Raw genomic sequence first — 25,253 nt, 5'->3', positions numbered from 1 at the left:
TGATCCTCCTGTCTCAGCCTCTCAAATGCTGGGATTACAAGTATGTGCTACCATCCCTGGCTCTATTCATTATTTTGAAACAGGGTCTCATTAAGTTATAGAGGGCCTCACTAAGTAGCTGAGGCTGGCCCTGAACCTGTAATCCTCCCTTCTCAGACTCCTCCAAAGTACTGGGATTACAAGCATGCATCCCTATGCCCAGCTGTTTTCTTGTTTAATCTTTTTGTGTATGTATGGTACTGGAGATCTAACCTATGGGCATTCTACCTCTGAGCCACACCCCCATCCCTATTTTATTTTAAACAAGGTCTTGCTTGGTTAATGAAAGTCTCACTACTTGCTGAGGGTGTCCTCAAATTTGAGATCCTCCTGTCTCTCAAATACTGGGATTACAAGTGTGTGCCATTGAGCTCAGCTCCTTTAGTTTATTTTAACTAATGTTTGACTTTCTGGCCTATGCTCATCTTTTGTTTGCCAAAATTTTAGATTTAATTTGTTGATTGGCATATGATTTCTTTTAACTCTTCATCCCAATACTTTGTCTGTGTATGTCTGTAACTGGGGATTGAACGCAGGGGCATTCTACCTCCAAGCTATGCCCCCAGCACTATTTTATTTTTATCTTTATTTTTATTTTGAAACAGAGTCTCACTAGGTTGATGAGAGTCTTTCTGCTTGCTGAGGCTGTCTGGAACCTGTGATTCTCCTGTCTCAGCCTCCCAAGTACTAGTATTACAGGCATATACCACTATGACCAGCTGTAGCTATTTTTGTATCACATCTGGAAAGTATCCTGATTATTGTCATTCACCATATAAATTGCTATTTACGTTTACAGCTACTGTGTGAAGACATTTACAGGACATAGAGAATGGGTACGTATGGTGCGGCCAAATCAAGATGGCACTCTGATAGCCAGCTGTTCGAATGACCAGACTGTGCGTGTATGGGTGGTAGCAACAAAGGAATGCAAGGCGGAGCTCCGAGAACATGAACACGTGGTAGAATGCATTTCCTGGGCTCCAGAAAGCTCATATTCCTCCATCTCTGAAGCAACAGGATCTGAGGTACTGTGTGATTTGTCACTTTAATATCTTAGAACCTTGGGTGCCTTTTCTGATTTCAATTTCAGGTCTGTTAGTACATTTAAGAATTTGTATTTTAGTTGGGTGCAGTGGCAAACAGCTGTAATCCTAGTACTTTGGAGGCTGAGACAGGAGGATCACAGGTTTGACACCAGCCTCAGCAACTTAGCAAGACCTTGTTTCAAAATAAAAAATAAAAGTAGGGCTTGGGGTTAGCTCAGAGGTATAAATCCCCTGGGTTCAGTCCCTAATACCACCAGAAAATTGTGTGTGTGTGTGTGTGTGTGTGTGTGTGTGTGTGTGTGTGTGTGTGTGAGAGAGAGAGAGAGAGAGAATTCTGAATCTTTAAACTCTTACCTTTCAACATGCAGATTCTATTTTTATTTTTATTTATTTATTTTTTGTGGTACTGGGGTTCCTGGAAACCCTCCTATCTTTGGGCTACACTTCCAGACCTATTTTTATATTTTTATTTGGAAACAGGGTCTCTTAAGCCAGTGCGGCTGGCTTCTAACCTGCGCGATCCTCCTGTCTCTGCCTCCCAAGCATGGGAATTACAAACGTGTGCCACCATGCCTGGCTAATTTTTTATTTTTTTGTGGTACTATGGATGAACCCAGAGGCATTCTACCTCTGAGCTGTACCCCTAGCCTTATTTTTTATTCTTTACTTGGAAACAGGTTCTCACTAAGTTGTGGATGGCTTCACTAAGTTGTTGAGGCTGTCTGAGAACCTGCAATCTTTCTCTCTCTGCCTCTCAACTATTGGGATTACAAGCACCCGCTACCACTCCAGGCCAACCAGTGATTATTATTACTATCAGTTGTTCCTTAATTAGATTTGTGATAGGAAAAAAGTTCTGTGGATAGTAAAAGTACATTTAAGTTTATCAGAAAGCTGGGCATGGTGGCACAGTACTGGGGAGAGTGAGACAGGAGGATTGCAGGTTCAAAGGGGAGAGTGAGACAGGAGGATTGCAGGTTCAAAGCCAGCCTCAGCAACTTAGCAAGACTCTCTACAACTTAGTGACCCTGTTTCCAAATGAAATAAAATCGTGTTAGAATTTTAACTAGGAGGTAGAATGCCTATGGATTCCACTCCAGTAACAAAAAAATCAAAAAAGTTGATCAGAAATGTCATTGTTGCTCATGGTGGTGCGCACTTGTAATCCTAGCACTTGAGAGGCTGAGACGGTAGGATCTCAGGTTTGAGACCAGCCTCCGCTACTTTTTTTTTTCTTTTTCTTTTCTTTTTTTTTTTTTTCCTTTTTTTTTTTTTGGCGGTACTGGGGATGAAACCAAGAGGCATCCTACTTCTGAGCAGCACCCCCAGCCCTCTTTTTTATTCTTTATTTTTAAAGGGTCTCACTGAGTTGCAGAGGGCCTCACTAAGTAGCTGAGGCTGTCTGTGGCTGTCTGTGAACCACGATCCTCCTGTGTCAGCCTCCTAAATGCTGGGATTACAAGCATGTGCTACCACACCTGGCTCAGCCTCAGCTACTTAGTGAGGCTCTCTACAGCTTAGTGAGACCTTGTTTAAAAAAAAAAAAGAATAAAATAGGGCTGGTGTAGCTCAGAGGCAGAATTGTCCCTGGGTTTAATCCCTGGTGCCACAAAAAAGAAAATAAATTATTTTTGTAAGAGTAGAACAGTATAAAGTAAATCTGTGGGAAAGATTAAAATGATCTTTTAGAAGAATAATTTTTAAGCCTTGAGTCTGTTGTGTATGCCTATAATCCCAGTATTTAGGAGACTGAGACAGGATTGCAGGTTCAAGGATAGCCTGGTCAACTTTGTAAGACTCAGGAACCTAGCAAGACCCTAGTTCTTTTCTCCCTCCCTCCCTTTCCCCTCCTCCCCTCCCCTCCTTTCCCCCTCCTTCTTTCCTTCCTTTATTCCTTTCTTTCTTTCTCTTTTTTCTCTCTTCTCTTTCTTTCTTTCCCTTTCTTTCTTTCTCCTTTCTTTCTTTCTTTCTTTCTTTCTTTCTTTCTTTCTTTCTTTCTTTTCTTTTCTTTTCTTTCTTTCTTTCTTTCTTTCTTTCTGAAATTGAACCCAGGGGCATTCTACCTTCCAAGCTGTACCTGTAGCCTGATCTTATTTCTTATTTAGAAACAGTCTTACTAAGTTGTAGAGTGCCTCACTAAGTAGCTCGTGCAGGTTGAAAACCTTCTATCCTCCTGTCTCAGCCTCCTAAATACTGCCACCACGCCTGGCCACGAGAACCTATTTCAGAACAAAAAATTAAAAAGGGTTAGAGGTTTAGCTTTAGTGAATTCCCCCCTCTCCCCGGTACTGAGGATAGAACCCAGGTTATTCTATCTCTGAGCTACACACACAGCCCTGTTTTTAATTTAATGAATTAATTATTTTATGTATGTATTCTTTCTTTCTTTTTTCTTTTTTCTTTTTTTTTTTTTTTTGCTGGAGATGGGACCCAGGGGCATTCTACCTCTGATTTACACCCCCAGTCCTATTATTTTTTCTGTTGAAACAGGGCCTCGCTGAGTTGCAAAGAGCCTAAGTAGTAGCTGAGGCTGGCCACAAACCACGATCCTCCTGTCTTAGCCTCCCTGATTATTCTTTATTTTGAAACAGGGTTTAAGTTGTGAAGGGCCTCACTAAGAAGTTGAGGCTGAGCCAGGCGTGGTGGTACATGCTTGTAATCCCAGCATTTGGGAGGCTGAGACAGGAGGATCTGGATCTGTGTTTGCGGCCAACTTCATCTACTATTTAGTGAGGCCCTTTGCAACTCAATGAGACCCTGTTTCAAAATAAAGAATAAAAAATAGGGCTGGAGATGTAGCTCAGAGGTAGAATGCCCCTGGGTTCCATCCCCAGTACTGAAAAAAAAAAAGAAGAAGAAGAAACTGAGGTTGGTTGTGAACCTGAATCCTCCTGTCTTAGCCTCACCACCACACCCAGCTTTAGTGAAGTTTGTTTTTTTATTGTTTTGTTTTGTTTTTATCTTCCTGAGAAGGAAGATCGAGGTTTGCTGTCAGCCTCAGCTACTTAGCAAGGCCCTTTGCAACGCAGTGAAGACTGTGTTTCAAAATAAAGAATAAAAGCCAGGCGTGGTGGCACCACTTGTAATTCCTGCGCTTGGGAAGCAGAGACAGGATCGCGCAGGTTCGAAGCCAGCCTTGCTGGCTTAAGAGACCCTGTTTCCAAATAAAAATATAAAAATAGGTCTGGGAGTGTAGCCTGGAGGTAGAAGGGTTTTCAGGAACCCCAGTACCACCAAAAAAAAGTGGGGGGAGAAGAATAAAAAATAGGGCTGGGGGTGTAGCTCAGAGGTAGAATGTCCCTGGGTTCCATCTCTATTACCACTAAATAAATAATCATAAATTAATAAATAAAATTTAGTTCAATACTTTAAGTATTTTACTTTTAAATATTTATTTATTTTTATTTATTTATATATTTGTTGGTACTGGGGGTGGAACCCAGAGGCCTTCTACCTCCAGGCTATACTCCCAGACTTATTTTTTTATATTTTATTTGGAACCAGGGTCTCACTAAGTTGCCGAGAGCCTCACTAAGTAGCTGAGGCTGGCTTTGAACCTGTGCGATTCTCCTGTCTCAGCCTCCCAAGTGTGGGGATTACAAGCGTGCACCACCACGCCCGGCTTGTTTTATTTTATTTTTTTTGGTTCTTTTTTATGTTGAAACAGTCTCACTATGTTGCTGAGGCTGATCTCAAACCTATTTCAGCCTCCCAAGTACTGGTAATTGTAGGCATGTGTCACCATGACTGACTCCCATCATAAACTTTTTTTTTTAAGATCACATCTTAATAAAGGAAGAAATTCCACCCACTCCATCCCAGTTATTTTTCTAAATGAAGCTTCTATTGCAATCTTTTTATTTTAGCTGACCTTTTCATGTTCTCTATACTGCCCTCTGGTGGCTGGTACTTACCATGTGTCATAAATTTTATTCTGGAGGGACCATTTATAGAAATTTAAAATTAATTTAAAAATACAATAGTTCTATAACAGGCATGGTGCGCACGCTTGTAATCCCCGCGCTTGGGAGGCAGAGACAGGAGGATCGCACAGGTTCGAAGCCAGCCTCCCTGGCTTTTAAGAGACCCTGTTTCCAAATAAAAATATAAAATAGGTCTGGGAGTGTAGCCCAGAGGTAGAAGGGTTTCCAGGAACCCCAGTACCACCAAAAATAAAATAAAATAAAATAGTTCTAGCATTTGGGAGGCTGAGATAGGAGGATCGTGGTTCAAAGACAGCCTTAGCTACTCAGTGAGGCTGTTTCAAAATAAAGAAAAAAATAGGGCTGAGGGTGTAGCTCAGAGGTAGAATGACCTGGGTTTCATCCCCAGTACTGCAAAATAAATAAATAAATGAATAAAAAATAAACATAGGGGTGTTAGTTCAGTGCCCTTGTGCTCAATCTATAGTACCACAAAAAAACTGGTCTTGAATCTATCATCCTGTCTCAGCTTCGCAAATACTCTGATTAGAGGCTTGTGCCACCACGCCCAGCCTAAAACTCCTTCTTGATTATAGAAGTGGTTGAGCCGGGCATGGTGACGCACACTTATAATCCCAGTATTTGGGAGGCTAAGACAAGAAGATCACGGTTCGAGGACAACCTCAGCTATTTAGTGAGGCCCTCTGCAACTCAGTGAGACTCTGCTTCAAAATAAAGAATAAAAAATAGGGCTAATAGGGCTAGGGCACCATCCCTACTACAACTCAGTGAGACCCTGCTTCAAAATAAAGAATTTAAAAATAGGGCTGGGGATGGTACTGGGTTCCATCCCCAGTACGGGGGGGGGGGGGAGGTGTTACAATTGGTGCATTGTAGTCATACATCTTAATGGAGTACAAGATGGTGGAGGCATACTTGCACATATCACCCAATTAGCCCTTACCCAATTCCTGCCCCATTCTTTTTCCCTCCCTTCTCATGTTTGGCTTAGTGATTGACTCTGATATGTTTGTTAATGTAAATCATGAACATTAGAGAATTTCCCTTTCTCCCATTTCCTCAGTTAGGTTGCCTTATTTGCTTATCAGTAGTATCTCTTTCTTTGGCTAGAGTTCCTCCTATGACCCATTTTCTCCCTAGCTTCTACATAGGGAGTTGTGTTCTTTATATGTGGCATACATACAGTGTCTGCTGAAGACTTTTTTTTTTTTTTTTTTTTGGTACTGGGGATTGAACCCAGGGTGGCTATACCTCTGAGATACACCCCCTAGCACTATTTTTTTTTTTTTTTTTTTTTTGGTGGTACTGGTGTTCCTGGAAACCCTTCTACCTCTGGGCTACACTCCCAGACCTATTTTATATTTTTATTTGGAAACAGGGTCTCCTAAACCAGCGCAGCTGGCTTCGAACCCGCGCGATCCTCCTGTCTTTGCCTCCCAAGCACGGGGATTACAAGTGTGCGCCACCATGCCCAGCTCCCCAGCACTGTTTTTTATTTAATTTTCAGAGACAAAGAAGGCAGTACTCATTCAAGGGATAATGTGGGCTACCTCCAAAATAAGAGAAGTCTTTTTTTTTTTATTAATAGGAGCTTACTAAGTTACTGAGGCTGGCCACAAACCTGATCCTCCTGTCTCAGCCTCCCAAGTACTGAGATTACAGGCATGTACCACCATGCCTGGCTAACTTGTATATTTCAGTAGATAAGAATAAGCCAGGTAGCACACCTGTAATTTAGTATTTAAGAGGTTAAGACAGGAGAATCACAGGTTTAAGACCAGTCTGAGCAATTAAGTGAGACCTTGTTTCAAAATTTAAAAATGCTAAGGATAAGCCGGGCATGGTAGTGCATGCTTGTAATCCCAGTATATGGGAGGCTGAGACAGAAGAATCACGGTTTGCAGACAGCTTCAGCTATGTAGTGAGGCCCCCTGCAACTCAGTGAGACCCTATTTCAAAATAAAGAATAAAAAATAGGGCTGGGAGCTGGGTGTGATGGCGCATGCTTATAATCCCAGCATTCGGGAGGCTGAGACTGGAGGATCTCAATTTGTGGATAGCCTCAGCTACTTAGTGAGGCCCTCTGCAAATTAGTGGAACCCTGGTTTCAAAATAAATAAAAAATAGGGCAGGAGGTGTAGTTTGGAGCTTGAATGCCCCTGGATTCCATCCCCAAACCCCCCCACCCAAAAAAAAAATAGGGCTGGGGATGTCATTAGAGGTAGCATACTCTTGGGTTCCATCCCCAGTACTGCAAAAAAAAGAAAAAAAATTGCTAGGGGTATAGCTCTCCCTGGGTTTAATCCCCAGAACCAAAAATAAAAAAATATGCTAGGAGCCATGGCAAACAATGTGATCCCAGCTACTAGGGAGGTAAAGTTAGGAAGATCACAAGTTTAAAAATAGCCTGAAAGCCGGCGTGGTGGCGCACGCTTGTAATCCCCGCGCTTGGGAGGCTGAGACAGGAGGATCGCACAGGTTCGAAGCCAGGCTCAGCTACTTAGGCTCTCAGCAACTTAGTGAGACCCTGTTTCCAAATAAAATAGAAAATAAGTCTGGGAGTATAGCCCGGAGGTAGAAAGCCCCTGGGTTCCACCCCCAGTACCACCACCAAAACAAAACAAAACAAAAAAAATAGCCTGACCAACTTAGTGAAACTCTATTTCAATAAAAACAAAAAGGGTTGGGGATATAACTCAGTGGTCGAGTGTATCTGGGTTCAATTCCCAGTACCACACACATTTAAAAATAATTGTATTTTTACAGAATGAAATATATATTATTACTAGATAGAAGTCATTTAAAATTAACTTGATATATGAGAAAATTAATTTTTATGTTTTCTGTAGACTAAAAAAAGTGGCAAGCCTGGGCCATTCTTGCTGTCTGGATCCAGAGACAAAACTATCAAGATGTGGGATGTCAGTACTGGCGTGTGCCTTATGACCCTTGTAAGTGTGCACAACCTCATTGCTTCTTTGGTCTCTGCATTGCATATGTAACTTGTTTGGATTAGATGTTTTATGATATTTTACTAAATTATCTAAAATACTTTGCTCTTTTAAAAAAAAGCTTCCTTTTAATTTTCTTAAACTTTTATATTTCCAGTATTATAGTAATATCAATGTTATTTTTGTGGAATGTCATGTTATATAAAGACTACAAAGGCAGCCAGTGTTGGTATGTGAGAAGGTCTCATTCACTGTATCATTCAAAATTGTTCTATGTCTCCTCTGGAGGAGAAAAAAAATGTTTTTACAGACTTAATGAATTTTGAACATAACACTGTACTTATATGAATTCTGTTAGCTTTTATCTCTTTGTTTATGACCTAGTTTATCTGGCTTATTTTAATGCTTGTTTCATTTTAGGAATATTGGGATTTTCATATGAGACATATAAATGCTAAAAATAAGGGATTGCAGATATTTGGATTTATATAAAGAATTCCAAGAGAATCTGGTGGTTGTTGTTTTTTTTGTTTTTTTTTTTTTTTTTTTTTTTTTTTTTTTTTTTTTCCTGTTCTGGAGATAGAACCCAGGGTCATGTTACCTCCGAACTACACCTCCAGTCGTATTTTTTAATTTTTTATTTTGAAAAAGGGTCTCACTATGTTACAAAGGCCTTCACTAAATGGCTGAGGTTGTCGTCAAACTGTGATCCTCCTATCTCAGCCTCCCAAATGCTGGGATTATGTGTTCTACCATGCCTGGCAGAATCTGGATTTTTAAATCTAGTACCTTTTTTTTTTTTTTCCTCCTGGGGATTGAATCCAGAGGCATTCTACCTCTCTCTAAGTTACACCCCCCAACCCAATTTTATTTCTTGGAAACAGGGCATTCAACTAAGTAGCTGAGGCTGACCATGAATCTGCCATCTTTCTGTCTCAGCCTCCCAAATACTGGAATTACAGGTGTACACCATGCCTGCCCTATTTTTTATTCTTTATTTTGAAACAGGGTCACACTAAATTGCAGAGGGCCTTACTAAGTAGCTGAGGCTGTTCGCGAACGGCAATCCTCAGGTCTCAGCCTCCTGAATGCTGGGATTACAAGAATGTACCACCATGCCTGGCTTGGCTCTACATTCTTAATATAGATTTATACTACCCCTTGTTGGTTTTCTCAATGACCTTCACATTGAAGTCTTTTTTTTTTTTTTTTTGCTGGTACTGGGGATGGAACCCTTCTACCTCCGGGCTACACTCCCAGACCTATTTTATATTTTATTTGGAAATAGGGTCTCTTAAGCCAGCGAGGCTGTCTTAGAACCTGCTCGATCCTCCTGTCTCCGCCTCCCAAGTGTGGGGATTACAACCGTGCACCACCGGCGGCAATGAAGCCATTTTTAAAATACCTGTCAGTTTTTGCTGTTGTGACCTCAGTTTAAAGGCCCCTTGGCTTGCTCTTCTGAACGTGGGCATCAGTGCTGCAGCAAATCCACTGGAAGTGCTCATCACCCTGAACACTTCCAGTAACGCTGGTATGAGCCGCCTGAGCACTGCGCCCACACTGTGACCCAGAACTCAGGAGGCTGAGGCTGGAGGATTGCAGGTTTGCAGCCAGCTCAGCTACTTAGTGTGGCCCTCTGCAAATTAGTGAGACCCTGTTTCAAAATTTAGACTAAAAAATAGGGTTGGGGGTATGGCTCGGAGATAGAATGCCTCTGAGTTCAATTCCCAGTTCTGAAGAAAGAGAGAGAAAGAGAGAGAGGGAGGGAAGGAGAAAGAGAAAGAGAGGGAAAGAAATTTGGGCTAGGGGTGTGGCTCAAAGGTAGAATGCTCCTGGGTTCAGTCCCTAGAACCAAAACGAAATAATAATAATGATGATGCTGGTATATATAGTTTTAGTAATAATGTTTTCTTTAGCCAGGTGTGGTGACACACACTTGTAATCCCAGCATTTGATAGCCTGAGACAGGAGGATCGCAGTTCGCGGGCAGCCTCAGCTACTTAGGCCCTTTGCAACTCAGTGAGACCCTGTTTAAAAAAATGTATTATTTCACAGATGTTATTTAAGTAATTTTTCTCATTCCTAAGTCAAATACCTTTTTTTCTTCAAGGTGGGTCATGATAACTGGGTACGTGGAGTTCTCTTTCACTCTGGGGGCAAGTTTATTTTGAGTTGTGCTGATGACAAGACCCTTCGTGTATGGGATTACAAAAACAAGCGATGCATGAAGACCCTCAATGCGCATGAACACTTTGTTACCTCTTTGGGTATGTACAGGCTGTGAAGTTTCTGAACCATTAGATTTTGGATTGCCAGATGTAACAGAGTTTTATGTAATCTTTTGGACTTTACCAAGTAAGGAATGAGCATGTTACTGGGCATAGTGGCACATGCTTGTAATCCTAAGTATATGGAAGGCTGAGATTTAGGATTGCAGGTTCTCAACTAGCCTCAGCAACTTAGATCTTTTCAAAATAAAAAATACAATAGGGTTTGGGGTATAACTCAGAGGTCGAATGCCTCTGAATTTGATCCCCAGTAACACCAAAAGGAAAAGAAAAAAAAATGACCATGTACTTTTAGGTAAGAATAGAGAGGAAAGGTTCAAAATTTTTAGATTCCTAACAATTACTTTAAATTATTTTTTCCTTCCTTAGCCTTTTAATAAAAATATTACAGCCAGGTGTGGTGGCCCACGCTTGTAATCCCAGCACTTGGGAGGTTGAGACAGGAGGATCACGGTTCTTGGCCAGCCTCAGCTACTTAGTGAGACCCTCTGCAACTCAGTGAGACCCTGTTTTAAAAAAAATAAAGAATAAGATGGGCATGGTGGCGCATGCTTGTAATCCCAGCATTTGGGAGACTGAGACCAGGGGATCGTGGTTTGTGGACAGCCTCAGTTATTTAGTGAGACCCTGTTTCAAAATAAAGAGTAAAAAATAGGGCAGAGGGTATAGCTCGGAGGTCAAATGCCCCTGGGTTCCATCCCCAAACCCGCAAAAAGAAAAAATAAATAAATAAAAAATAAAGAATAAAAAATAGGGCTGGGAGTGTAGCTCAGAGGTAGAATGGGGCTGGGAGTGTAGCTCAGAGGTAGAATGCCCCTGGGTTCCACCCCCAGTACCACCAAAAAAAAAAAAAAACCTCCATTGTTTGGAAACTAGAATGAGGAAAATGATACTAACAACTCTCAACAGATAATTTTTCTTTACTACTAGTTTATATATTTCTCAAACTTACTCATCCTTTTCCTGTGGCAGGTATATACTATCCTTACTATCCTGTAATAGGAAATTAAGGTTGTTTTTTTTGTTGTTTTATGGTACTGGAGATGTAACTGAGGAACCTTCTACCTCTTGTGCTACACCACCAGACCTATTTTATTTGGCAACAGGATCTTGTTAAGTTCCTGAGAGTATCACTGTGTTACTGAATCTTGCTCTGAACCTGTGATCTTCCCGTTACAGCCTCCCCAAGTACTGGGATTACAAACATGTGCCATCATACCTGGCTTAAATTTAAGTTTAGTTTTTTGTTTTGTTTTGTCTTTTATTTTTGGTACTGGGGATGGAACCCAGAAGCACTCTACCTGGGAGTTACACCCCCAGCCCTATTTTTTATTCTTTATTTTGAAACAAGGTTTCACTGAGTTGCAAAGGGCCTCATTAAGTAGTAGCTGAGGCTGTCTACTAGTCCTCCTGTCTCAGTCTCCCAAATGCTGGGATTACAAGGGTACGCCACCATGCCTGGCCAATTTTTAAATTTTTTATTTGGAAACAGGGTCTTACTAAGTTGCAGAGGGACTTGCTAAGGTGTCAAGTGCTGGGATTAAAAATGTGTGCCACCATGCCTGACTTGCCCTAGCCCTATTTTTAATTTTGAAATAGGATCTCACTAATTGTGAGGGCCTCGCTAAGTAGCTGAGGCTGACTGCAAATTTGTGATCCTCCTGTCTCAGCCTCCCAAGTATTGGGATTACAAGTGTGTACCACCACTCTTGGCTTAATTTGTTTAATAAACATCCTTAGTATTATCTGAACTTGAATCTAAATTTAGGGTCATGAATATGGTAAATTAAAATACATTAGGAATCAATCTGGCGATGCATATCTGTAATCCCAGTACTTGGGAGGCTGAGACAGGAGGATCACAGATTTGCAGCCAGCCTCAGCAACACTGTGAGACCCTCAAGTTAGACCCTGTTTTCAAATTTTAAAAATACAGGGCTGGGGGGTAACTCAGAGGTAGAATGCCTCTGAGTTCAATCTCCAGTATAAAACACACACACACACACACACACACACGCACACACGCACGCACGCGCACACGACCTAACAAGAAAGATATAGCCTTAGTAAAATGGGATTGCTGCCTGTGCAGCAACATAGTGTTCAATAGATGATTATGCAAAGACTAATAGATTAAAGTCTCATTTCAGTTTGGACTGGGCATTTTTATTGAGATATTAATATAGTATTTAATCATTGAGTTCATTGTAAATCTCAGTATGCTGGGTGTTTGGTAGGGCTCTGGATATGTATATAGAGAAACAAGAATATTCATTTCACTTAGTTTTGCTTATTTGTTTCTCAGTGAGACTATACATAGCTTAATCTCTTGAAAGCTAGCTTTTTTTTTTTTTTTTTTTTCCAGATTTCCACAAGACGGCACCCTATGTTGTTACTGGCAGTGTAGATCAAACAGTAAAAGTGTGGGAGTGCCGTTGATTCTCATGTGGCCCCTCCTCCCTTTTCTCCTCTGGATGCACTCTGATGATACCATGGTTACCCCATTGAGCTCTGTTTAAATAAATATTGTCCTTTCATGTAAATTATTCTGGATGTAGATTGAGCTTATTAAATGTTACACACAAAGTATTCATGCATGGTGAATCCAAATTGTATACTGTAAATTTACATACGTTGTCTAGAAGTACCATAGGGTTTAAAACCTGGGCTGGCATTGGTCACACCAGGCCTACGAGGGCAGAAGTTGAATAAAGTGAAGTAGGGCACTAAACTGAATAGTTGACAGTGTCATTTTATGTTGGATTATTAATTCCTGTTTTTCTTTCTGCTATCTGTTGGTGCCTGATTTGATGGCCTCATTTGGGGGAAAGTGGTGGTTATTAGGGCTTTTTCTGAAATGTGTATCTATGTAACATCACTTAAGTGTGCTTAATAAATCTTTAAGGATGTTAGATAAAATCTTCTGAACCATCTTTGTAATTAATGGGGATCACACATTGGAATTTTTGTCATGATCCATTTGCCAAATCAATAGGATATGTTTGTTTTGGCAGCCTATCAGGCAAAGGTTAGTGATATATTTATGTAAGAAAATGATTGTAAATCTCAAATAAGAAAAATCTCAGCAGCTAATAGCAAATCATTTCTTTCATTTGGGTCTTAATGCTTTGTATACAGGTTAAAAAATACTCATAGAAGCTTCTATTTTCCACACTAGACATACTTCTAGTTGTATTCTCCAAACTGTTAGACTGTATAGTGACGTGACTTCCGAGTAGCATTTAATCTTCCCATAGAGTGTCATGGTACAAATCACTATTTGTTTTTGATGTTTTTTTTAGGGATGTGCAATGTGCATTACATAATGACAGAGAAATATTAAAAAGGTTATGTTTTCCCATATTAAGAGAGTAAGAGAAATATAGCAGATTGTTTTTGAACATAAATCTGATAATGATTTGAACTGTTTCATTTACAGGTTTAAAAAATGACAGGGTTTAATGGAGCATACATAAAAATGTACTGTTTTCACCTTTTGTTTATATATAAATGTTTATAAGCATATGGGCCTATCTATAAGTGGATCGTCTGTATATGTTTATGGCACAGATACAGCCTCCATGTCCTTGGGTCTTGGGCTTTGAAGAAGTGCTATAATGTACAAGTAGAGTGAAGCTTGCTGTAGAACAAACCTTTTTTGATCCTTGTGCTTCTGAAAACTAAGTTTGACTCTGGGGAATTTCACAGATAAAGGAAAATCATTTCCTTTATTTTTTCCTCTAATGTGGCCATTCAGCGTTTTACACATCCCTGATATATTATTTTGATCCAAAGTTATTACAAGTAGGTTTATGAGATTTTTTTATCCATGACTTTTGGAGTACTATTCCATTGTCAATTATTAATAAAGAATTCCATTGCTTAGTTAACCAACAGTTTTCTTTCTTTTTTTTTTAACAGTCATTTGAAAAATTAACAGAAATAATGAAATAACAATGACAGTTTTAAAGAAATTTTTCTGAATCACATTTTATTCATTTGTGTAATACATGATTTTTTAATGTTCCTTTTAATATTTAATGGAAATTTGGTTCCTGAAGAAGACAAAGGATTAATGTCCTGTAGGTACACAAACAGAATAGTCCATATATTAACTAGAAGCAGCTTAATGTCTAGCTTATATCTTTTTGTTTGTTTGCTTATTTGTTTTTAATAATTCTTGAGCGATGTCTCTGGAAGGGAAAGTGTTTTGAGAACTAATGGCTATTTTTAAGGACAAAAATTACATCTTAAGCTAATTCCTTAAATACAGTAGGTTAGCTTTCAGGACAATATTGCCTCACAACTCTGCTTACATTGAAAAGTCTTTTTCCCCCTTAGTTCTGACTAGATTTTTCTATAAAAGCTATGGAAAATATCTGTTCTCATTTGCTGCTATTTCCTGTCCTATTTCAAGAAATATAAATACATAGAAATGGTGCATCTTAACATTTGTTTGTACATGTATAAATGTATTTTAATTCATTTTTAGCATGTAGCAACATGAATTGTTTAAGGGTAAGCCACAACATCTAGAAATCATTCACAGATATAAACAAAAAAGAAAATGGTACCAATGCAGATGAAACGAAGCTGCTGTTAGCTGGGTTTCTTCAACCCTGCAGCAACAGTGACTAGTTGAAAAAGGAGAGGAGAAACAATTACTTTGTAAACAAAGTTATCCTTACATGGGAGATTGCCACAGCCTGCTGCTTAGTTAACAGACACCCTCTACTTAAGAAGCAGCGAACATTGAATCTCAGGGATGGTCCTCAACCGGATCCAAATGTAAGAAGCCCTGTTTGAATAATGAAGGGATGGGAGAGTGATCCATCCACAATCCGGAGTCAGGTTTGCAAAGGTTCCTGCACTGTTGTTTGACACTGCCCTGTTGATACCCTTTCTTGCTCTGTGTTCTGTTCCCTCTGTTTGCTGTCTAACCCTGTGCCTTGCCTGGGATAAGGACAATGATGAGGTTACTGGTTTGGATTGTACGTAGAGGACTTTATTAATTGGTTTAGAGGTTTGATGCTGCTTTGTCACTTTCTTCGTCAAATTGGCCACTTAAGAAATAAAAGGCTGGTAGAATTGCATCCTCAGACAATTACTGACTTGTGTGTGTGTATATGTGTGTGTGTGTGAAAACAGACATTCCAGTGCCACCCTAATATAATGTGCCCAAGAAGTCCATGGAAACTGGCTTAGACATCACTTACTTAGAGAATAGTTGCTTTTTGACATGGCATCTTGCACTTTCGGAGATTAAGATCATCCTGTTTTGTCTGTGTGTGATGTGACCAATGGTGTGCTCAGAACACTACCCGAATCACTAGTGTTAGCGAGTTGTCCTGGGCTGTGGAGCACACTGTCGTAGTCCTTTGGAAGCTCTGGCTCTGGACTCATCAAGCCCAGTCTCCATACTGTCAGTGCCCTGCTCTCCTGTTTGCCTCTCTCTGTTTTTATGTGAACCTCCCAGGTAATACCACTCATCAAAATAGTTTTTTTTTTCTAATTAAAAGGAAAACTATTTAAAAATAAAGGATATTTAGTTTGTTGACAGTCCTTAAGCAGCTGAAGTTGAAATTGTTGAAGGAGAAGGCACTTAAGTGATTGCTCTTTCTGTCCAGTATGTAAGTTCAATGTGTTAATCTAGATGATGCAAAGAAGAATCTGGTAGAGAAGCAACATGTACAAAATTGGTGGGAAAGGGTTTTATTTCGTTTTCTTCCAGTGGGGTGGGGGAGAGGGCAAGCTAGATTTACAAGTCATGACTGGACTAAATGGGCCTTTTTTATCTCTCCACTATATCATGTTAGTAGCTGCTTTCCTGTCCTGCCTATCCTTCAGGCATCCCTAAAGCTCACTCTGAAGATGTTAGAAATAAACACAAAATCTTCGAGGTAGAAGTCGGTGACACTGACAAGAAGGCAAGCGTTGATTTCACATGACCATTGCAGAGGTGGTAATTGAGAAACAGTCCCCAGATTGTAAGCGTTAACTGAAGATATCGACACAATTTAAAAAAATCAGTAAAGGAATGTATATAATATTGCTCTTGTGTTTTACAGTAAGATTTGTTGCTCTCCGACTGTGTAAAACAAATTTATTCATGTTTTCTGCATATTAAAAATCTTATTGTACCAATTGGTAAACTATTAAATGCCTATAAAACTAATGAGATTTTTTTTTTCTTTTGGCTTCTGGAGCACAGATTAAGTTGATAGGAAGTAGGACTGTGTACTAGTCTTAGAGCAAGACATAAGTTGGTCACAGGGTGCCAGGCCCCTGGTGGAAGGCTTTTCTGTAGCGCAGTCCAAATTGGAGGAAGCAGGTATCTTGCCCGGGTGGACCTGGCACAGAGCCGGCTGAGTTGGGCAGCTGCAGCCCCTGCCCCACCCCCAGCCTTGTATTCTAAGGGCAACCACTGCTGTGGCCAGAGAGCCCAAGCCTGTAATTTCAGAGGTCAGGAGCCCTATCCCTTGACGAATGTGCTTCACACTGGGTGTGGTGGTACACACTTGTAATTCTAGTAGTTGGGAAGCTGAAACTGGAGGATCGTGGTTTGCCGTTGTCTGCAGCTAGTGAGGCCCTTTGAACTCAGTGAGACCCTGTTTCCAAATAAAGAATAAAAAATAAGGCTGGGGGTGTAACTTGGAGGTAGAGTACCCCTGAGTTCCATCTCCAGGACTGCAAAAAAAAGAAAAAAAAAAAATAGAGGGATGTAGCTCGAAGGTGGAATGTCCCTGGGCTCAATTCTTGTTACTGGGAAAAAAAAAAAAAAAAAAAAAAAAAAAAAAGCCTCTATTGGCTCTCTCTTATCTTGGGTTTCTGAAGATCCTTACTATTGTTTTCAAGTTTCATTGAAATGTACTAAAGAAAAGACAAAGGTTTACTCCTTACAGGAGGCTGCTGCGTCCTGCCTTATCCCTAGGATACTGCTCAGTTGGTGTCTCCAGGGTGGCCATGAAGTCTACAGCCTTGTTTCAGGTACAAAGCTAACATGTTAAGTGAGGTTGTGACTTTCTCAGAACCTAGCAGTCTTCCCTGTCTCCTATGGAGAATAATTTCCCCGAAGAGAGGAAGCTGGACTGGACATCAACAAAGTAACTTGCCTGAAGTTCTGGGTTTACAGCTCTCCCGTTTGCTTGCAGAGCCCCTCTTCTAGTCTAGGGCCTGAGTGGACTTACAGCCTCACTATCACCATCCTGATCCTGTGAAGTGTTAAGAGGCCTCTGCTGTGTCACACACACCCAGCTTTCCAGGTGAGGGACAGAGAGGCCGGAGGTGTGGGAGAGAATAGTGGTGTGTTCTGGGTCTCTCTGCTTTGCCCCTGCTCAATCTCATGGAAACTGGCATATGTAGACACAATGCTCAACACTGACCTACCAGAATCCACTAGGATACCATTTTTTTTTTCTGTCTCCTCTGCACCACACACTCCTTGCCCCCGCTGCAATGGTACTGAGAATGATACATTCCTAGCTTTTTTTGGGGGGTGGTGGTACTGGTTTGGAACCCAGGGGCATCCTACCTCCGAGCAACATCCCTAGCCCTATTTTTTGGGGGGGAGTCTGGGATGGAACACAGGCATTCGACCCCCAAGCTACACCCCCTGCCCTATTTTTTATTCTTTATTTTGAAACAGGGTCTCACTAAGTTGCTGAGGCTATCCACGAACAACGATCCTCCAGTCTCAGCCTCTCTAAGTGTGCAACACCACAGCCGGTTCCAGCCCTATTTTTTATTTTATTTATTTATTTATTTTTTGGTGGTACTGGGAGTGGAACTATACTATACTCCTAGACCTATTTTCTATTTTATTTGGAAACAGGGTCTCACTAAGTTGCTGAGAGCCTCACTAAGTACCTGAGGCTGGCTTCGAAACTATGCGGTCCTCCTGTTTCAGCCTCCCATGCGTGGGGATTACAAGCATGCGCCACCACGCCCGGCTATTCTTTATTTTGAAACAGGGTCTCACTAAGTTGCAAAGGGCCTCACTAAGTAGCTGAGGCTGTCCAAGAACTGCAATCATCTTGTCTCAGCCTCCCAAATGCTGTGATTACAAGCATGCACCATCACACCTGGCTGCCTTGCCATTTATTTGTTTGTTTGTTTGTTTGTTTGTTTGTTTGTTTGTTTTTACTGGGGATTGAACCTAGAGGCATTCTACCTTCAAGCTATGGCCCCAGTCCAATTTTTTATTTCTTTTTTTGGAAATAGGGTCTCACTAGGTTTCTGAGAGCCTTGCTATTGTTATCAAGGCTGGCTTTGAACCTGTGATCCTCCTGTCTCAGCCTAAGTACTGGGATTACAAGCATGTACCACCATGCCTACTTTGCCCTTTTTAATTTTATTTTAGATAAAGTCTCAAATTAATAATCTTCCTGCTTGCCTTAGCCTCCTGAGTAATTAAGATTACAGGTAAGAGCCACTACTACCAAACTGGGCATGATGACACACGCTTTTAATCCCAGGGCTTGGAAGGCTAAAACAGGAGGATCACAGGATCAAAGGTAGCCTCAGCTACTTGGTGAGACCCTGTTTCAAAAAAATAAAGAATGAGCCAGGCATGGTGGCGCAAGCTTGTAATCTCAGCATTTGGGAGGCTGGAGACAGGATGATTTTGGTTCAAGGACAGCCTCAGTTACTTAATAATGCCCTTTGCAACTTGGTGAGACCCTTTTTCAAAATAATAAAAATAGGAGCCGGGCATGGTGGTGCACACTTGTAATCCCAGCACTTGGGAGGCTGAGACAAGGAGGATTATGCAGGTTCAAAGGCAGCCTCAGCTACTTAGGCTCTCAGCAATTTAGTGAGACCCTGTTTCTAAATAAAGTATAAAATATGTCTAGGAATATAGCCCAGAGGTTTTAAAAAAAGAAAAAGGCCCTGGATTCCACCCCCATACCACCAAAAAAAAAAAAAGACCTGTCTGCGGTGGCGCAGCTTTGTAATCCCAGTACTTGGGAGGCTGAGACAGGAGGATCACACAGGTTTGAAACCAGCTTCAGCTGCTTAGTGAGGCTCTCATCAACTTAGACGCTGTTTCTATTTTTTTTTTCTTTTTTTTTTTTTTTCTGTATGTGGTAGTGGGGTTGGAACCCAAGGGCTTTTCTACTTCCAGGGTACACTCCCAGACCTATTTTATATTTTATTTATATTTTATTTAGAAACAGAGTCTCACTGAGTTGCTGAGAGCCTCAGTAAGTAGCTGAGGCTGGCTTCGAACCTGTGCGATCCTCCCAAGTGCAGGGATTACAAGCATGCGCCCATGCCTGGCCCTATTTGTTTTTAGTAGTACCAGGGATGGAACCCAGGGGCATTCTACCTTTGAGCTACATCTCCACCCCAATTTTTTTGTTCTTTATTTTGAAACAACGTCTCACTGAGTTGCAAATGGCTTCACTAAGTAGCTGAGGCTGAACCACCATCCTCCTGTCTCAACCTCCCTAATGCTGGGATTACAAAGCATTCACCACCATGCCCCGCTGACCCTGTTTCTAAGTAAAATAAAATAGGTCTAGGAGTGTAGCTCAGAAGTAAGCCCCTGGGTTTCACCCCAGTACCACAAAAAGCTGGACGTGATGGCTCACACTTGTATTCTTGCAGTTGGTGAACCTCAGCATTTAGTGAGGCCCTTTGCAACTCAGTGAGACCATTTCAAAATAAAAAATAGGGCTGGCCTGGGCGTGGTGGTACGCTTTTGTAATCCCAGCACTTGGGAGGCTGAGACAGGAGGATTGCACAGATTTGAAGCCAGCCTCAGCTACTTAGTGAGGTTCTCAGCCACTTAGACCCTGTTTCCAAATAAAGTATAAAATAGGTCTGGGAGTATAGTCCAGAAGTTAAACAAAAGCCCCTGGGTTCCACCCCTAGTACCACCAAAAAAAAAAAAAAAAAAAAAAAAAAGGGCCTGTGTGTAGCTCGGAGGTAGAATGCCCCTGGGTTCCATCTCCAGTACCAGAAAAAATAATATAGGGATGGTGCCAGGTGTGGTGGTACATGCTTGTAATCCCAGCATTTGGGAGCCTGAGACAGGAGGATCTGGGTTTGTGGACAGCCTCAGCTACTTAGGCCCTTTGCAACTCAGTGAGACTTTGTTTCAAAATAAAGAATAAAAAAGCCAGGCATAGTGGCACAAGCTTGTAATCCCCTCACTTGGGAGGCTGAGACAGGAGGATCGCAGGGGTTCGAAGCCAGCCTCAGCTACTTAGTGAGGCTTTCAGCAACTTAGTGAGACCCTGTTTCCAAATAAAATATTTTTTAAAAAAAGGTCTGGGAGTATAGCCCAGAGGTAGAAAGCCTCTGGGTTCCACCCCCAGTACCACCAAAAAAAAAAATAAATAAAATAAAAAATAGAGCTGGGGTATAGCTCGTGCCCCTGGGTTCCATCTCCAGTACTGAAAAGAAAAAAATAATGTGCATGTTGTAACCCCAGTACTTGGGAGGCTGAGATAGGATGGCAGGTTTGCAGGCAGTCTCAGCTACTTAGTGAGGCTTTGCACAACTTGGTGAGACCCTGTTTTAAATAAAGAATAAAATCTGGGCATGGTGGCACACACTTGTAATCCCAGCATTTGGGAGGCTGAGACAGGAGGATCCAGGTTCTTGGCCAGTCTCAGCTATTTAGGCCCTTGCAACTCAGTGAGACATTGTTTCAAAATAAGAATAAAAAATGGGTCTGAGGATATAGCTTGGAGGTAGTATGACCCTGGGTTCGATCCTCAGTACCACACACACACAAAAAAAAGAATAAAAAATGGGTGCTGGGGGGGTAGCTCGAAGGTAGAATGCCCTTAAGTTTAATCTGCAGTGCCACCAAGAAGTCAATCAATCAAAATTCTAGGGCCCCATCCCTGACATGAATGGAATGGTTCCATTTTGGGTTTTTAGGGTAGTTTTTCTTGGTTCTTAAGGACTAAGTTCCTTTTGAGGGCGATCAGGTCATGAGGAGTACCAGTGGCCCTGAGTGAGAAGGGGAGGTGCTCACCACTCCCAGTGAGATGGATCCCTCACCACTTTGATGGAAACAACACAGCCCAGCAGTAGGTGGTCTCATACCACTAGACATCAAAGGCAATCACTTTGGAAGTGTCCCTGATGCCTCTACTTGGCTTTGAATAATGACCTCTATTGACCTTATCCTTGAGCAGTCCTTGTGCAGTGGATAGGATGCATATGGCCATGCCCCCCCCCCTTTTTTTCTTTTTGTACAGGGGGAAGAGGGGTTGAATTCGGGCATTCTACCTCCGAGCTACATCTCCAGCCCTATTTTAGTTTTTGTTTTGAAGCATGGTCTTGATAGGTTGGAAATCTCGCTAAGTTGCTGAGGCTGGTCTTGAACCTGTGCTGCTCCTATCTCAGCCTCCCAAGTACTGGGATTATGAGGCATGCACCACCATGCCTGGTGCCTTTTATTTTTATTTTGAAACGGGGTCTCACTAAGTTGCTGAGGACCTCTTTCTCAGTTTCCCAAGTACTGAGATTATAGGCATGTGCCACTGCACCCAGTTTCCAGGGGTCTTTTTGACATGACCCCCCCCCTTTTTTTTTGGTTTGGTCACCTTAGTAGTGAGGACATAAGAGCCCATTACTCTGTTGTTGTTGTTTTGTGGTTCTGGGGATGGAACCCAGAAGCATTCTACCTCCAAACTACACCCCCAGCCCTATTTTTGTCTTTATTTTGAAACCGGGTCTCACTGAGTTGCAAAGAGCCTCACTAAGTAGTAGCTGAGGCTGTCTGTGAACCCGGATCCTCCTGTCTCAGCCTCCCCAATGCTGGGATTACAAGCATGCGCCACCACGCCCGGCTCCATTACTCTGTTTGACTGCCCTCCAAATGATTCTGATGCAAGTTCAAGTTTGAGAACCACTGATGTAAATGATTCAACTTCAGCCAGGCATGGTGGTGCACACCTGCAATCCTAGTACTTGGGAGGCTGAAACAGGAAAATCACAGCCTGAAGCCAGCCTGAGCTATTTAGTGAGGCCCTCAGCAACCTAGTGAGATCGTTTCCAAATAAAAAATAAAGTTGATCTGAGCCAGACGTGGTGGTGCAGGTTTATAATCCCAGCATTCCACCCCCAGACCCACAAAATGAATAAATAAATAATAAATAAGAAAGAAAGTTAGTTGACCTGGTGGTGTAGCTTGGAGGTAGATTCCTCAGTACTACCAAAATAAATAAAAATAAATCACATTTTTACACACATACACACACATTTGACTTCTCATGGAGGAAACTTAGGTGGAAGTCGCTGATCTGTAAGACCCACCATAGCTGGGATCTGAGCTCAGATCTCTTTCCTCCTCTTCACCCTCACTTTTTTTGGTTGGTTTTTGGTTTTTGAATCCAAGGGTATTTGTTTGTTTTGTGGGCCTGGGGATGGAACCCAGGAGCACTCAACCCTATTTTTTATTCTTTATTTTGAAACAGTAAAATAAACCAGGTAAGTAGCTGAGGCTGCCTTTTTTTTTGGGGGGGGGGTTCTGGGGATGGAACCCAGGGGCATTTGACCTCCGAGCTACACCCCCTACCCTATTTTTATTTTTATTCTTTATTTTGAAACCAGGTCTCACTGAGTTGCAGAGGACCTAAGTAGTAAGTAGCTGAGGCTGTCCACGAACCGCGATCCTCTGGTCTCAGCCTCCTGAATGCTGGGATTACACGCAGGTGCCACTACACCTGGCCCAAGGGTGTTTATTTTGATAATGCAGGAAAGACTTCATACCATTCCTGAACCTCCCCCCCTCCCCTTGCTACTGGGGATTGAATCCAGGGGCATTCTACCTCCCAGCTATACTCTTAACCTTTTTTTTTTTTTAATTATTATTCTTTATTTTGAAACAGGGTCTAAGTTGCAGAGGGTCTCACTAAGTAGCTGAGGCTGGCCACAAGCCTGTTATCCTCCTGTCTCAGCCTCTCAAGTACTGAGATTACAAACATGGGCCACCATCCCCTCCCAAGAAGTGGCATGTACTACCATGTCCAGCTCAGCACATGCCTATAATTCCAGTACGTGGGAGGCTGAGCCAGGAGGGTGGAAGGTTTAAGGCCAGCCTGGGCAACTTAGACCCTTAACAACTTAGTGGGACCCTGTTTCAAAATAAACTGAGCGTGGTGGTGCACACTTGTAATCCCAGCATTTGGAAGGCTGAAAGAGTAGGATCACAGTTCACATACAGCATCAGCTATTTAGTGAGGTCCTTTGCGACTCAGTGAGACCTTGAGGGGGAAGGGACTAGGGATAGAATGCCCTTGGATTCAATCCCCAGTACCCAAAAAAGGCATTCACAGAGCCCAGTGTGGTGGAGCATGCTTGCAATCCCAGCATTTGGGAGGCTGAGATAGGAGGATCGCAGTTTGAGGAGGGCCTAAGGTGAGGCCCTTTGCAACTCAGTGAGACCATGTTTTAAAGTATAAAGCCAGGCGTGTTGGTGCATGCTTGTAATCCCGTATTCAGGAGGCTGAGAAGGGAGGATCATGGTTTGAGGACAGCCTCAGCTACTTAGGCCCTCCGCAACTCAGGACCCTGTTTCAAAAAAAAAAAAAAAGCTGAGCGTGGTGGTGCACACCTGTAATCCCAGCATTCGGGAGGCTGAGACCGGAGGATCGGGGTTCACCGCCAGCCTCAGCTACTTAGGCCCTTGGCCAATCAGTGATACCCTATTTCAAAATAAAGAATAAAAAGTAGGGCTGGGGGTATAGCTCAGAGGTAGAATGCCCCTGGGTTCCATCCCTAGTACTGCATAAAAATAGGGCTGGGGTGTAGCTCAGAAGCTAGAATGCCCTTGGGTTCCATCCCCAGTACTACCAAAAAAAAAGTATTCAAGTCTGACGGTGCAGTGTAGGCCTGATAGGTAAGCTTCAGCAGCACAAGCAAACCAGAAGAGGTTTTCTGGTGTACATGTGCCCACAAGCTGCCTGCTGGGAAGGGTGGCTGAGCAGCACCCGCTAAGAGGTGGGCTCCACTTCCCATCTCACCAGGCCCTACAGCAGAACCTTAACAGGCTGGGGGCTTAGCGCTGGAGTTCCTGCCTAGCCCTGGGTTCCCGGGGAGGGTGGGCCAGGAAGAAAAACTAGATGTACCTGTTTTCCTAGGACTATAAGCCTCAAGAGTACGGCCCCCTTCCTGCTGTAAGTGAAAGGCCAAAGGCAGGCGCAGGTCTCAGAGGGCCTGGGTCCCTCCCAACACCCTTCCCCACCTGTCCACCGTGCAAGGAGCCCGTGCAAGGAGCCCGTGGGTGCGCCTGCAATCCAGCCCCCTTCCTCCCCACTTTAGTGACATAAGCATGGCATCAAATTGGACCTGATTTATCACCTCCCAGTAACCCCTAAAAGCCCTCAAACACAAGAGACCGGGCCACAGAATACACGTGAGACTGGGACAGCAGGTTTCAAAAACTCACTTTATTCCAATGTGAAATGAAGACATGATGGTTTAAAAACAAGAAAAAGTTCTTGATCAGCTGTGGGGATGCCTCGCTTGCTAGGTCACACCCACTCCCTTTGAAACAAGGTGTCTGGACAGACCCTGCCTGCAAGCTCTCCATCCACCCGGGCAGGGCCCCCAGCAGGCACAGAGCAGCAACTTGGGCAGGTGGGGAGAGGGAGCAGGCCCCACTCCAGAGCTACTCTGCAGAAGGTGCTGTGTGGACAGACCGGGCAGGGGCTGGGTCCCACAGAGATGACAGTCCTGATGACAGTTACCAGCAAAGTTACCTGGTAACTTTGCTCCAGGACCCATGACTCAGACCTGGTTCCCCAGCCCCTCACCCACCCCACCCTCACTGTGCGTTAGGCAGCTCAGGTTAAAATGGGAGGCTACATTCAGACTGTGGCCCCGAGGTGATCCCCACCTGGGGTGCAGGGAGGCCAGTCAGAGGCCATGGCAGTGCCTCCAAGGGGGGTGGCGGCAAGGGCAGACAGGCCGCGAGGCATTGGGCAATCCCAGTATCGTATCTGGGGGTCCGGCGCTGTG

General features: G+C 42.6%; 1 protein-coding gene across 1 annotated transcript in view; it reads left to right on the top strand.

Annotated features, from left to right (window-relative positions):
* The window catches only part of PAFAH1B1 (platelet activating factor acetylhydrolase 1b regulatory subunit 1), a gene marked incomplete at both ends in the record, with an annotated part of 48,656 nt that extends 35,946 nt beyond the window's left edge, over positions 1-12,710 (top strand). The window contains 4 exons of the mRNA XM_080712486.1: positions 839-1,067; positions 7,882-7,983; positions 10,094-10,250; positions 12,637-12,710. Of these exons, the coding sequence (XP_080568612.1) occupies positions 839-1,067; positions 7,882-7,983; positions 10,094-10,250; positions 12,637-12,710 (562 nt within the window). The remainder of the gene's footprint in view (positions 1-838; positions 1,068-7,881; positions 7,984-10,093; positions 10,251-12,636) is intronic.
* Positions 12,711-25,253: the final 12,543 nt, after the last annotated feature.

The sequence above is a fragment of the Muscardinus avellanarius genome, assembly GCF_963383645.1.
Source record: "Muscardinus avellanarius genome assembly, chromosome: 16".
NCBI lineage: Eukaryota > Metazoa > Chordata > Mammalia > Rodentia > Gliridae > Muscardinus > Muscardinus avellanarius.
This window is presented reverse-complemented; position numbering and strand designations above follow the sequence as displayed.